This window comes from Rhinoderma darwinii, chromosome 1, assembly GCF_050947455.1.
Source record: "Rhinoderma darwinii isolate aRhiDar2 chromosome 1, aRhiDar2.hap1, whole genome shotgun sequence".
Lineage (NCBI taxonomy): Eukaryota > Metazoa > Chordata > Amphibia > Anura > Rhinodermatidae > Rhinoderma > Rhinoderma darwinii.
Window position 1 is genome coordinate 259,031,843 of NC_134687.1, and position 15,077 is coordinate 259,046,919.

General features: G+C 41.7%; 1 protein-coding gene across 1 annotated transcript in view; it reads right to left on the reverse strand.

Moving 5' to 3' along the window:
- The window catches only part of ATP8B3 (ATPase phospholipid transporting 8B3), a 761,685-nt gene that overhangs the window by 308,070 nt on the left and 438,538 nt on the right, over positions 1-15,077 (reverse strand). The window contains exons 15-17 of the mRNA XM_075852305.1: positions 9,448-9,636; positions 9,248-9,360; positions 8,431-8,595 (exon numbers count right to left, since the gene is read on the reverse strand). Coding sequence (XP_075708420.1) covers positions 8,431-8,595; positions 9,248-9,360; positions 9,448-9,636 — 467 coding nt within the window. The remainder of the gene's footprint in view (positions 1-8,430; positions 8,596-9,247; positions 9,361-9,447; positions 9,637-15,077) is intronic.

The following is a 15,077-nucleotide window of genomic DNA, read 5'->3' on the forward strand; positions in this document are numbered from 1 at the left end:
CAGGACACCAGTATTAGGCCTCCAGTCACCATTGCAGCCACCGGCACCCCAGCATTTTAGTTGCTGGGGTGCCGATGAGCTGCAAACCCCTTAAAGGCAGCGATCGCATTGACCCCTGCATTTAAGGGGTTAATGGCGGGTGATTGAAGCTAACTTCGGTCCCCGCCATTACCCCAGGGTGTACACCAGCTGACACCAGGGGTTGATGACACTGACTCAGCTTATGTATACGGCAAAATACGGAAACTACTGACTTTCCATGACGTATCCATACGACAAATGTCGGGAAGGGGTTAAACAGGATAAAACTGAACTAAACAAGACCAAACACTGAAGTGAAAAACAAGGACTGAGGAAACTCAAGGCAGAGCTGGAAAAACACAAAACTGGTAACTGAGAGGGATAAAGCAAACACACATAAAATACGCTATCACCGACACCCTAAGGCCCCATGCACACGAACGTAAAAACGCCCGTAATTACGGGCCGTAATTACGGCACGTTTTTACGGGCCCATGGACCTCTATTGGCCACGGGTACCTCCCCGTATGCTTACGGAAAGGTGCCCGTGCCGTTGAAAAATATAGAACATGTCCTATTTCAGGCCGTAATTACGGCACGGGCAGGCCCATAGAAGTCTATGGGGCTCCCGTAATTACGGGTGACTACGTGTGTGCACCCGTAATTACGGGAGTGTTGCTAGGCGACGTCAGTAAATATTCACTGTCCAGGGTGCTGAAAGAGTTAAATGATCGGCAGTAACTGTTTGAGCTCCCTGGACAGTGACTTCCAATCACAATATAGAGCAACCTGTAAAAAAAAAAAAAAGATGTTCATACTTACCTAGAACTCCCTGCTTCTTCCTCCAGTCCTGCCTCCTGGGATGACGTTTCAGCCCATGTGACCGCTGCAGCCAATCACAGACCAATCACATGCTACAGGCACATGGACTGCTGCATCATCCAGGGAGGTCGGACTGGATGTCAAGAGAGGGACGTGTCACCAAGACAACGGCCGGGTAAGTATGAATTTCTTTTACTTTTTCTGCATAAAGGGCTGTCCCTTCTCTCTATCCTGCACTGATAGAGAGAAGGGCTGCCGATTACTGCAGTGTAATTTTGCAGTGAAAACGTGCCCGTAAATACGTGTGGAATACGGGTGACACCGGGCCCGTATTTACGGGCACGGGTCCGTAAATACTGGTGCAATACAGGTCGAATACGTGTGACCAAGGACCCGTATTTACGGCAGTATTTATGGGTGGACAAAAATACTGTCGTGTGCATGGGGCCTACTGCTGAGTCTAGGGATCTTAACCCCTTCCCTCTTTGGCCACTTTTGACCTTCCTGACAGAGCCTCATTTTTCAAATCTGACATGTTTCAATTTATGTGGTAATAACTCCGGAATGCTTTTACCTATCCAAGCGATTCTGAGATTGTTTTCTCGTGACACATTGGACTTTATGTTACTGGCAAAATTTGCCCGATACATTCAGTATTTATTGTGAAAAACACCAAAATTTAGCGAAAAATTGCAAAAATTAACATTTTTCTCAATTTAAATGCATCTGCTTGTAAGACAGGCAGTTATACCACACAAAAATGTTGCTAACTAACATCCCCCATATGTCTACTTTAGATTGGCATCGTTTTTTGAACATCCTTTTATTTTTCTAGGACGTTACAAGGCTTAGAACTTTAGCAGCAATTTCTCACATTTTCAAGAAAATTTCAAAATGCTATTTTTACAGGGGCCAGTTCAGTTGTGAAGTGGCTTTGAGGACCTTAGATATTAGAAACCGCCAATAAGTCACCCCATTTTAAAAACTGCACCCCTCAAAGTATTCAAAACAGCATTTAGAAAGTTTCTTAACCCTTTAGACATTGCGCAGGAATTAAGGCAAAGTAGAGGTGAAATTTACAAAGTTCATTATTTTTTTCCAGAAATTCATTTTGAATCCATTTTTTTTGTACCACAGAAGGTTTTACCCAAGAAATGCAACTCAATATTTATTGCCCAGGTTCTGCAGTTTTAGGAAATATCCCACATGTGGCCCTAGTGTGGTAATGGACTGAAGCACCGGCCTCAGAAGCAAAGGAGCACCTAGTGGATTTTGGGCCTCCTTTTTATTAGAATATATTTTAGGCACCATGTCAGCTTTGAACAGGTCTAGTGGAACTAAAACAGTGGAAACCCCCCAAAAGTGACCCCATTTGGGAAACTACACCCCTCGAAGAATTTATCTAGGGGTGTAGCAAGCATTTTGACCGGCCAGTTTTTTTGCAAAAATTTTTGGAACTAGGTCATGAAAATGATAATTTACATTTTTTCAAATAAAATGTAGGTTTAGCTAATTTTTTTTCATTTCCAAGAGAACTAAAGTAGAAAAAGCACCACAACATTTGTAGAGCAATTTCTCCCGAGTAAAACAATACCCCACATATGGTAATAAACAGTTGTTTGGACACACGGCAGGGCTTAGAAGGGAAAGAGCGCCATTTGGCTCTTGGAGCTCAAATTTAGCAGGAATGGTTTGCGGAGGCCATGTCGCATTTGCAAAGCCCCAGAGGTGACAAAACAGTGGAAACCCCCAACAAGTGACCCCATTTTGGAAACTATACCCTTTGAGGAAATTATCTAGGGTATAGTGAGCATTTTGACCCCACAGGTTTTTTGCAGAAATTTTTGCAAGTAGGCTGTGAAAATGAAAATCTAAATTTTTTCAAATAAAATGTAGGTTTAGCTAATTTTTTTTCATTTCCACAAGGACTAAAGGAGAAAAAGCACCATAAAATTTGTAAAGAAATTTCTCCCGAGTAAAACAATACCCCTCATGTGGTAATAAACGGCTGTTTGGACACACAGCGAGGCTGAGAAGGGAAAGTGCGCCATTTGGCTTTTGGAACTCAAATTTAGCAGGAATGGTTTGCGGAGGCCATGTCACATTTGCAAAGCTCCTGAGGGGACAAAACAGTGGAAACCCCCAACAAGTGACCCCATTTTGGAAACTACACCCCATGAGGGAATTATCTAGGGGTAGAGTGAGCAGTTTTACCCAACAGGTTTTTTACAGAACTTATTGTAACTAGGCCGTAAAAATGAAAATCTACATTTTTTCAAAGAAAATGTAGGTTTAGGTATTTTTTTTTCATTTCCTCAAGGACTGAAGGAGAAAAAGCACCACAACATTTGTAAAGCAACTTCTCCCGAGTAAAATAATACCCCACATGTGGTCACAAACATCTGTTTGGACACACGGTAGGGCTCAGAATGGAAGGAGCACCATTTGGATTTTGGAATGGTTTCTGGGTGTCATGTCATATTTGCTGAGCCCCTGTAGTACTAGTACAGTGGAAACACCCCAAAAGTGACACCATTTGGGAAACTGCACCCCCTGAGGAATCATCTAGGGGTATAGTGAAAATTTTGATCCCAAAGGTTTTTTGCTGAATTAATTAGAATTAAGCCATGAAAATGAAAAATATTTTTTTTTTCCAACAAGATGTAGTTTTAGATACACATTTTTCATTTTTACAAGGAATAGAGAAGAAAAAGCACCCCAACATTTGTAAAGTAATTTCTCCCGAGTACGGTAACACCCCATATGTGGTTATAATCGACTGTTTACATATATGGGAGCATTCAGAAGAAAAGGAGCGGTATTTATCTTTTGGAGCGTAGATTTTGCTGGAATGGGTTGCGGATGCCATGTTGCATTTGCAAAACCCCTGATGTACCAAACAAAAGTGACCCCGTTTTAGAAACGACACCCCTAAAGGCATTTATCAAGGGATGTAGTGACAATTTATACTCCACAGGTGTTTTTCAGAAATGAATACGCAGTGGATGGTGCAAAGTGAAAATTGCAATTTCTCCACTGATCTGCCCATTCACCGCACAAGATGTTGTGCCCCTAGAGAATCTTACCCCATAAATTGTTAAGCGGGTTCTCCCGGGCATGGTAATGCCTTACTTGTGGCCATAAATTGCTGTTTGGGCACACTGTAGGGCTAAGAAGGGAAAGACCGCCATTTTGAGCATGGATTTTGCTTGGTAATAGTTCTGTTTGGGGTTTTGCTGGTATTTCAGCTTATAATGTGGTGGCATATGTAATCTGTGCGGAGTATATCAGGGCATAATAGGAGGGTATAATCATGGGGTAAATAATACAATTATCCATAGATGTGTGTTACGCTGTGAAGCGATCCGTTATGCGCAGGCCGGCGTCACACTGATAAACGGTTTTCTTTCTTATCCCTCCTTTGTAACGCTCTGCACCTTTTGGGGACTTTTTCTCCTTCGTAGTTTGGGAAATATTACTGGGAAAGTTTTGCGCTGGTATAATACGGGCACCCTCGCTTCCAGTGGATGTGCTATGTCCCTGCCCTTTCCTAGTTCCTAAATACTAGGGCCCTGAAACTGAAGGAATGTTCCCCTCCGGCCTGCGCATTGAGATGTTTTTTCATCACCGCATTACTAGTGCCGTAACTTTTTTATTTTTCAGTTGATTGAGCGGTGCGCGGGCTTGTTTTTTGCGAGACGGGCTGTAGATTTTATTGGTACCATTTTAGAACACATACGACTTTTTGATCACTTTTTATTTCATTTTTTGGTAAAGGAAATTACCAAAAACAAGCAATTCTGGAATAGTTTTTTATTGTTTTTTTTTCTCTGCATCCACAGTGCGCCCTAGATTACATGTTAGCTTTATTCTGCGGGTCGATACGATTACGGCGATACCAAATTTATATAGTTTTTTTTATGTATTGCGGCTTTTGCACAATAAAATCACTTTTTTTATAAAATCATTTGTTTTCTGTGTCGCCATTCTAAGACCCATAACTTTATTATTTTTGCGTGCACAAAGCGGTGTCAGGGATTATTTTTTGCGGCACGGATTGGCGTTTTTTATTAGTACTATTTTGGAGTAAATGTGACTTTTTGATCACTTTTTATAGCATTTTTTGGAAGGAGATGTGACCTAAAAACAAAGATTCTGGCGTTGTTTTTCATGTTTTTTTTTTACGGCGTTCACCGTGCGGGATAAATTACATAATAGTTTTGTAGTTTGGGTCGTTACGGACGCGGCGATACCAATTATGTATAGTTTTTTTTATTTTTACGGTTTTTCCCATAATAAAATACTTACTATGGGAAAAAAGTCAGTTTAGCTTTATTTTTATTTGAAATGTGTGTGTTTTTATTGTTTTACCACATTTTTATTTACTTTTTTTTACTTTTTTTACTTGTCCCACTAGGGGACATGAGGGCCTGATGCCCCGATCGCTACTCTAATACACTGCACTACATACGTAGTGCAGTGTATTAGCGCTGTCAGTTATTCACTGACAGCAAGCCTATGAGGACTCGCCGCAGGCGGGTCCTCATCGGCTCCCGTACAAGGCAGACTCGGACGCCATTTTCTGGCGTCCGATTGCCACAGCAACCCAGCGATTGCATCACTGGGTTGCCGATCGGGTGAAAACCTATCAGATGCTGCGCTCTATTGAGCGCAGCATCTGAGGGGTTAATCTGCCGGATCGGAGAATAGCTCCGGTCCTGGCAGTTACAGGAGGGTGCCAGTTGTATAATACAGCTGTCCCCCCGCAGTGATAGTGCCGGCTCTGCTTCTGAGCCCGCACCAGTGGCGTAACTACCGCCGTAGCAGCAGTAGCGGCTGCTACGGGGCCCGCGGCATGAGGGGGCCCGTGTCGCCTGCCGGCACGGGCCCCCACCATGGCCGGAGGCTCCGCTAGCAGCCGCTATGGCTGCTACAGCGGGACGCCACTGAACACTACGGCAGAGCAGGGAGGTATCTCCCCGCTCTGCCATTAACTGGTTCCCGACCGCTGGCTGTATTTTTACGGCCAGCGGTCAGGGTCCTTAAAACCCGAGCCATAGACTTTCTACGGCTCGGGTTTTAACTTGCTGCCCGCGCGATCGGGCAGCTGAATGTCGGGTCTCCGGCTGTCAGTGACTGCCGGGGACCCTGAGGAGAGGATAGGAGCAGCTTTCGCTGCTTCTGTCTTCTCTGATCACTTGTACACAGCGCTGAATGCGCGCTGTGTACAGGAATAGAGACAGCAGCAGCGGCGCTGTCTCTATTCCTCCCGGTGGTCATGTGACTGGTCACATGATCGCCGGGTGCCGTTAGTGGCAGGCTGCTGCTGGGTCTTACTAGACCCAGCACAGCCCTATTAGTGATAATTGTCACTATGAGAGGGCTGATTTCCCCTGTAACTGGGGCTGCTGTGCAGCTCCAGTTACAGGGGAAAAACATGGTGTAAAAGAAAGAAAAAATATATATAAAATTTTCCCCAAAGGTCTTTTTTGGCCTTTGGGGGACAGAGCATAGTAATAAAAAATAAATAAAGTATAGTGCAAAAAAAAATAATAATAATAAATACACATAAAATACCCACCCCAAAAAAACAGTTCCCCCCGCCAATCATTGTTGTAACGCTAGCGCTGACCCAATTACCCTAATATAGACATGTAATATATTAACATTTACGGTAGACAATGACAATCACAAATAAAAGGTCTATTTTAGGGTAAAACTATGTTATTACCCAAAAAAAATAGCTAAAACTTAAAAAAGCTTATTTTTTTACTATTATTTTCAAACTTTATGAATAAAAATTCTAAAATAGCAAAAAGGTGTGTATAAAAATGATAAAAAATGAAACCTGCATTGTCTACGGAAAAAACTTCGCAAAAATCACGTAGTTAGCCCAACAAATAAAAAAGTTATAGCCATTTAACTAACACGTGCTAAAAATGGCTAAACGGTGTCTGGTCCTGAAGGCGAAAATAGAGCAAAAGACATGTATCCCCTCTCCACAGGATCTCCACAGGATAGGGGATACATGTGTGATCGCTGGCATTGATAGGGAAAACGGGGGACTGAAAGTCCCCTGAAGTTCTCCATCACAAACCTCGGACTTCCGGGGTCTGTGTTGGCAGCTCCGTAGAAATGAATGGAGCGCCGGTCGTGCTTCTGCGCATGCGTGACCAGCGCTCCTTTCATTTTTATTGAGCTGCGCAGACGCCGGAAGTCAGAGGTTTGTCATGGAGAAGTTCAGGGGACTTTCAGTCCCGCGTTCTCCCTATCGCTGCCAGCGATCACACATGTATCCCCTATCCTGTGGAGAGGGGATGCATGTTATTTGTAGGACACACTATAGGTCGCATTGGGGGGGGGCGCTGCATGGCGTTCCCTACAGGGGGGCGCTGTATGGCATTCCCTACAGGGGGGAGCTGTATGGCGTTCCCTAGAGGGGGGGGCTGTATGGCGTTCTCTACAGGGGGGGCTGTATGGCGTTCCCTACAGGGGGGGTGGTTGTATGGTGTTCCCTACAGGGGGGGAGTTATATGGCGTTCCCTACAGGGGGGGAGTTATATGGCGTTCCCTACAGGGGGCCGCTGTATGGCGTTCCCTACAGGGGGGGGCTGTATGGCGTTCTCTACAGGGGGGGGGCTGTACGGCGTTCTCTACAGGGGGGGGCTGTATGGCGTTCTCTACAGGGGGGGCTGTATGGCGTTCTCTGCAGGGGGGCTGTATGGCGTTAACTACAGGGGGCTGTATGGCGTTCTCTACAGGGGGATGTATGGCGCTATCTACAGAGGGGGGGCTGTATGGCGTTATCTACAGGGGGGCTGTAAAAAAGGCACTATCTACAAGGGGGGGGGGGTTGTGTGACACCCAGGGGAGGGGGGGCCCCAGTCAAAAGTTTGCTATGGGGCCCAGTCTTTCCTAGTTACGCCCCTGGCCCGCACCATCACTGCGCCGTATATATACGGCGCTTTGCGGGAACCACCTCCCGACAGCGCCGTATATATACGGCGTATGTCGGGAAGGGGTTAAGGAGAGGCGGAGCAATCAGTTCATTCCCTCCAAACAAGCCTCCACAACTTACATCAGTGTGGTCCTCAGACCTGCACTGATGAATCAGCGGTGCACCAGTGGCCTTAGCAACTGCCCTAGATGAAAGGAGCATTGTAATGTAAAAGCAGCATTATTTTGTTCATGCCCACTACTTTGTTTGCCCATTACTCTTACGCAGCTATTACTAAACTGTCAAAGCATCAGAACCATATTTATACACAAGATTACAATGATTTGGTGTATGCCAAGAAAAATAAAATGCATCCATCGGACCTCCTTTTTTTTAGCACTTATACAGCATGGTCACAATTGCTAAACTGGCTGTATTAACAAAACTTTAGTGTCAAGATGTTTCTGCCATCTTGTAAGAAAATATCAAACTATATGACATCACGCATCCAATTACAGTATATTCAATACTTTTTATTAATGAATAAACTATAGAAACCTTTTTTATAATGTTATATAAACATTATTATTACTGATTTGTATTGAAATGTTAATATATGTAGGAATAAAAGATTTGTTTTCTATTATTACCTGCAAGTCATTTTCCATTTCATCATAAACCAGTTCTAGACACTTCTGCCGATTCTGTAGCGAAAAACTCGCCTGGTGGTATTTTTTACTCCACTCTGTGTATACCGAAAAATCCACTTCTTTAAAAGCCAAACACAAAGTTCTTAAGGTCTCCTCGGCAAACATCTAGATTGACAAAATTCAAGACATATTACTGGACTAAAAGCAGCGTAAAGGGAGCAGATTGATATGTCAGCTGGACTCTAACATGGCATTCCCATGTCATCATACTGCTTTTCTGTCCCAGATAACTAATATTATTCTTTAAAACCTTAACTGACTGCACGCCTCGCAAAGTACTAGTAGATAGTCTATAGATGTACAGCCTGAAATGTACAATAAATTGAAAAAATTAAAGTCTATTCACACGTAGCAAATGAATCTGCTGCGAAATTGGGGGCCTGCAGTGGATTTGAAGTTCCAATTATGTTAAGTATTGGCGAATCCGCTGTAAATTTGCATTTGCATGAAGATTTTGCAGCGGATTCACTGCACATTTGCTGTGGACATGGACAGCTCTCATGGTTTTTCTATTTTCAAAATTGAATAAGAGACTGGTTTCTCCAACAATTGGATACTATCCTGGATACTATTAGGTAAAAACCATACTATTTTAAACACATTGGTGGAATACCACTTTTATTTACAGACCCGTCAATTACAATTTTTTCCATTGATGTTTATTATCACATATACTTTATACAAAAATGTGGTGCAATATCAAAGTATGCAGGCAGTAGAATAAACTGAATAATATTTGTATTAATTCAATACTTACCTCCAATGATTTTTCAGTTACCTCCACATTAGTGCAATCTGGGTGAAGACGTTTTAGAATAACATCATCTGCTCCTTTAGTGTAAAGCTTAATCTTTCCTTCTGGGTCCCTGACTAATAAAATAGTTAAAATGATACACATACAGAAATAATTGTAGGGCTTCAAAGCAATCCCGAGTGACAAAGATCAGAACAACTCACCCAATATAGACATCCTCTTACGAACACTATTGAAGTCAAGAATAGCTAGGACTTTATAGGTTTTCTCTTCTCCAAGCTCATTTATAGTGATGCTATCTTGTGTACGCGACAAAAAAACATAGCCAAAATTTCTTGCCGTTGTTACTAATGCTTCTTCATCAGGACTTGCTGCTTGGTACACCAACTCATCTAAAAGAAAAAAACAAAAACTGAAAATAAGATGACAGCTAATATTACCACCTTCGCTGCTGGGGTTTCTAGAAATTTTGGACCTCTGGTAGCTGGGACATGTAAGGGGACATTTTATTGTCATAAGTGGCATGCATGAACTTTTATTTTTAGGAGCTATTGTTTGTCTCAGACTCTGCTTGGATCAGAATTTTAGTCACACAACGCATGGAATGGAATGTTTTTTTTTATGTGATAAGCACAAAAACATGTTTGTCAAAATACTCAATGTGCCAAGTGTCTAGTTTCATAAACTTTATGGGTATAGGGATAAGGTTTTATTTGTACATGTACAAAGATTATACATCAAATTTCCAATTCCCTACATGAACTCTGAAGCTGGCCATACATTAGGGATTTACACGGCCGTTTTCTCAATGACTTGACGTTCATGGTTGGTCTGTGAAGGATGTCATTCTAGATCACAGCCATAAATGAAAACGAAAAATCAACAACAATATCTGCCTTGATCTGTGGTCTGGGCTTCTATTCATGGCAGATCTGTCATTCGTCATGAAGGACTTTACAAGACTGAAAACTGCACCCAACAATGGCCGAGAAAATCCAACACGGCAGATCAATTTTTCCACAGATATCTGACTTTGGTCGGTGTTTGTCATGCTCATTCGGGTCACGAAAAAGGTGTAGAGTGTTGGCAAAAAATTGTATAAATTGTTCATTCCGGCCGACCAAAATCTCTAATACATGGTCAGTTTAACTCTAATGCATAATCACTAAACCTAATCCATAAGGGTCTTTTTACACAACACGGTCATATAGTGATTTTTGCCTACAACGTGTGAGTAGACCAAAATCTACAAGTGGTCTGATTAGGCAAAGGAGGTTGATAAGATTAGCAACTGCTCACCTTTTCACCCTCTTAGGCCCCATGCACACGACTGTAGAATTCGTCTGTAATTGCGAGCCGTAATTGCGGTCTGAAATTACGGACCCATTCATTTCTATGGACCACAGACACCTTCCCGTATATTTACGGAAAGGTGTCCAGGCCGTAGAAAGCCACCGCAAAAGATAGGACATATCCTATTTTTTGCTTTTTACAGACAGTGCGCCCATACTTTGTATGGGAGCAGGGGACGAAAAAGGGGGTGGCTGTCTGTGGCCGTCGGCAGCCGGCAGTGCCCGCAATCACAGGCAGTGATTACAGGCACGGCCGCGTGCATGAGGCCTTAGTAGGAAAAACTCTTTGCTTTCCTACACCCATCTATTGACTTAAATGATAAAATTCTAACTGCGTACAGCCACAATTAGATGGAGCTCACAGCATACTATATCTACATAGCTCGCATGACTATTGGTTTCAAAACTAGCTAGGAGTGACCATAGCATTTGCACCACATACAAGTCCATGTCTTAAAGAGGCTCTGTCACCAGATTATCAATCCCTATCTCCTATTGCATGTGATCGGCGCTGCAATGTAGATAACAGTAACATTTATTTTTATTTTTTTTTAAACGATCATTTTTGGCTAAGTTATGAGCAATTTTATATTTATGCAAATGAGCCTTTCTAATGGACAACTGGGCGTGTTTTCTCTTATTTACAACTGGGCGTGTATTGTGTTTTTAGCAACTGGGTGTGTTTACTTCTTTCACTGCACAATCACACTGTGCTGTGGATCATGCTGGGCTGGAACAATGAGAAGTGTAGGACACTGATTAGTCACTGATTGGTCAGCCTCATACACTCCTCTGTACAACACCCAGTTGGTAAAAAGTAAAAACACACCCAGTTGTCCATTGAGAAACTCATTAGCATAAATCTAAACTAGCTCATAACTTGCTCAAAAATGATAGTTTTTCAAAATAAAAACCACTACTGTTATCTACATTACAGCGCCAATCAGATTATGTAGGAGATAGGGCACTTATAATCTCGCGACATAGCCTCTTTAAGGTACCTCATTTTCAGGATTTCACCGGGACTATTGTACTGAGTATATTGTAATCTTCCCCTGGTTGGAATTAGCACAGAAAAATACAAAAATACATAGTCAATTACTATCTAATCTAATAACTTTTACATAGTTACATAGTTTGAAAAGAGACACGTCCATTAGGTTCAACCAACTCTCAGATCAATTACACATCATTCGTTACTAAATTAATTAGAACCCTCAATGCCATGTGTTATTATATAAGTATCTATTTTAAATGGACGATCTCATATTACATATTTAGGGACAATCCTCACGGAAAATTCACTTTTCCTCTCAAGCATTGTTCCCCTTAATGCAAACTCCTAATTATGGGAGGAAAGTTACCCACCAAATTTCATCTAGTCACGCTCAATATCTTGTACATTAGTTAATTTACTTCGTAAAACCAAAAATACACAAGGGAAGATATTGCTGTATTATAACTTCCTGAGATCACCTATTGACTATTCCGTTACTCTGACGGGGGCACATTCTTGGTTACAGCATTTTCCTAATTTGTCCATGAAAGATATCTATATATATAAGTCTATATACAGCCTTGAGGCTTCTTCCATCTGCATCTTACTGGGATAGGGCGCTTAAAATTACTCATAGAGATTACATATCCCCAATAAGAAACTACCTCATGGGCTGATTCACCTTATCAGCCTGTCCGAAATTAACAGCATTGAACGCTGATCTTTATCACTGTCTCTGGGGTTTACCTTTCTAACAACAGTTTTGGAAACGAGTAGTAACCTTTGGTCTTTCACATTTAGTTAACTTTGTGCCGTTATCACCCGCCTGGGCAATTTTAGTTTTTTTTCGACCCTGATATTGCTCCGTGTGCTTTTAATGCAAAGAAATTACTTTTTATCATTTCTAGTGCGGCTCGTAAAGCCATCTTACAAGAATGGTTCTCACCTCAACTCCCATCCTTAAAATTATTTTTACAAAAGCTTCCCCATGTTTTTAGGATGGATTGGTAGGAGGCCATCCTGCACAAAGAAATTAAGGATAAGAATTTTTTTCCTTGTGGGATTAATTTATTGATACGCTGCCACCGAGAGTAAAACAAAAACTCAGCACGTTTCCAATATACCACATGGTATCTTGAACAAACATTTGCGGGCTGTGAAATTGAGTAAAATATGTTTATGTGACTCCATTTTGTAAATATGTTTATGGATATGCCATCTTGCATGGAGTAACCATTTTATATCTTAAATAATTAATTTTGTATTTTGACGAATCATCTGTATCTCTGCAAAATTTTATTTATGCTGGGATTGTCTGGACACACATAAGGTTAAACATTCTTGTTTTGTTTTTTCATTCCTTACCTGAGTCTGCTATGAGAATGCATGTACTGACCTTGTAGCTGCAATGTTGTTATCCAGTGTTATATTTTATTGATAAGTGCTTATGAGAAAGTTCTTTGATTACAGTCAGCTCCCATAAAATTCCTTTCTTGCCTGTGATTGGTTAACTTCAAGCCTATTCCCCTTTTGAAATATATTATTGTAATAAGGGTTTTTGGCAATTAAACCCCGAGAAGGATATTTGTGTTTGCACATGTGTATCTTTGTGTCTTACTTCTGTCCGATATATATCAATATAACTTATGGAAGTGTACTGGAGGGTGTCAGTTGATACACCCATCTAAAACCTTCAGTCTAATATATTTTGGCCAGGATTGCATCAACAGTTTTTGGTGCCGAAACCCGGGAGATTAATGCTCTGATAGCTGTCACTGGGAGGTCGGGCATTACACCAGTGAAACAGCAAAACCAGACGGTAAGTAAGAAGCTTATTCTTACACAAGCCATTTCACTCATGTATTGCAGCCTTGAATTAGCTGTCTTGACGTGACAATCTCTCTGGACGCAGAACACTTATACAAAGGTATGTTGAAAACTTTTTGTGTGATGAGTGATTACAGATGTGTATATCTATCTTGAGTTATTGTTGAAGATGTGTAAATCTATCTTGAGTTATTGGTATGAATGGCATGAGTGAGTTCATGGTATGGATGACATGATAGGATATTGCTGGCAGTGTAGGGAGGGTATTACCCCCCTAGGCTGCAGTTTGTTTGTACTGAGCGGACGGTTGAGAGGTGTTTTAACTTTCATATGGAAGTTTTGAAGTTGTTCAGGGATTGCATCTGGGACAGTTGAAAAACTTGTTCTGATAAAGAAACCTAAATTCAGAGGTCCGGTAGTGATGCAGTTGAGTGTCGTCCAGCTGTCTGTGTGCGGAGGTGAAGAAGATGTAGGCTATGTAGAATGAACCTGCAATAAACTGTGCTGTTGGATTTGTGTTGTATTGTTATAGGTCTGGTGTTGGTAATTTAATTTATTATTTGGCTGTTATGTAAAATCGTTAAGGATCAAGGGAAAGGATATCCTGTTGTCAAACTGTTCTGAGAGTGTCGAGTATCAGGGATGCATGACTCGTTGAGGTACTACAAGTGTCCGTCAGTGGCACGACTGTCCGTCGGTGTCAGAATGGTAGAGTTGTACTACAAGTGTCCGTCGGTGGCACAATTGTTCGTCTGTAACACAACTGTCCGGTGGCGACAGACTGTCCATCGTGACAGAGGAGTTGGATATTTGTCAGTGATATCCTGTAGGTAGTACCAGTAGTACCATCAGGACTTCTGTGGTTATGTCCTGATCATGGAGAACTCAGAGAGCAGAGTGACAGGGGGAACAGAACCTCATGGTGTACAGCCAAAGAAATTGTGACAAACAGGGCAAGCAGGGATGCTACAACAAACTGTCAAACTGTGAAAAAGTTCAAATAGTTTGTGGAGAGATGAACAAGGGATGGTAAATGATCACTGGGAAAGCAGAGTATGTGGCGTAAAGTGGCAGAGCAAATGATTCCTGGTGGGTGCGTGCAAGGAATTGATGATGATAAATAATGTGGATTATGACGGGGGTGTGATGTGACATGTGTGCAGTGTGTGTGAAAAGAGAGCCTCAAAAGCAGACTGATGCAAATGAGTAATTTTAGAGTGAGTAAAAAATAAAAGCCCTAGAACACAAAATTTAAGTACAAGGTTGTGTAAATGCTTCTGGTTTTTTTTGCTGTGCCTTGTGTGTGGGGTTAAATAATTAAAGTTAGTTTTGTAAAGTCTCGCTAAAGGGGTGGCACCAATGCAGAATTCATCTCTGTCTAAGTGTCATATTGACAAATTGTCCTGGCAGTTATACATGCCACAGATCTAACATCCATCTCTCTTCTCTTCATACAGGTGTATAATCCATTTCCATTTCAAAATGCTGATTGTTTTATTTTATGGTACAAAATCCATTCCAATCCTTTCATTAACTACATTAATGCTAAACCTGCATTTCAAAACGCTGAAATTTTTATTTTATGGTACATAATCCATTCCAATCCTGCCGTTAACTATATCTCTGCTGAACCTGCATTTCAAAACGCTGAAAGTTT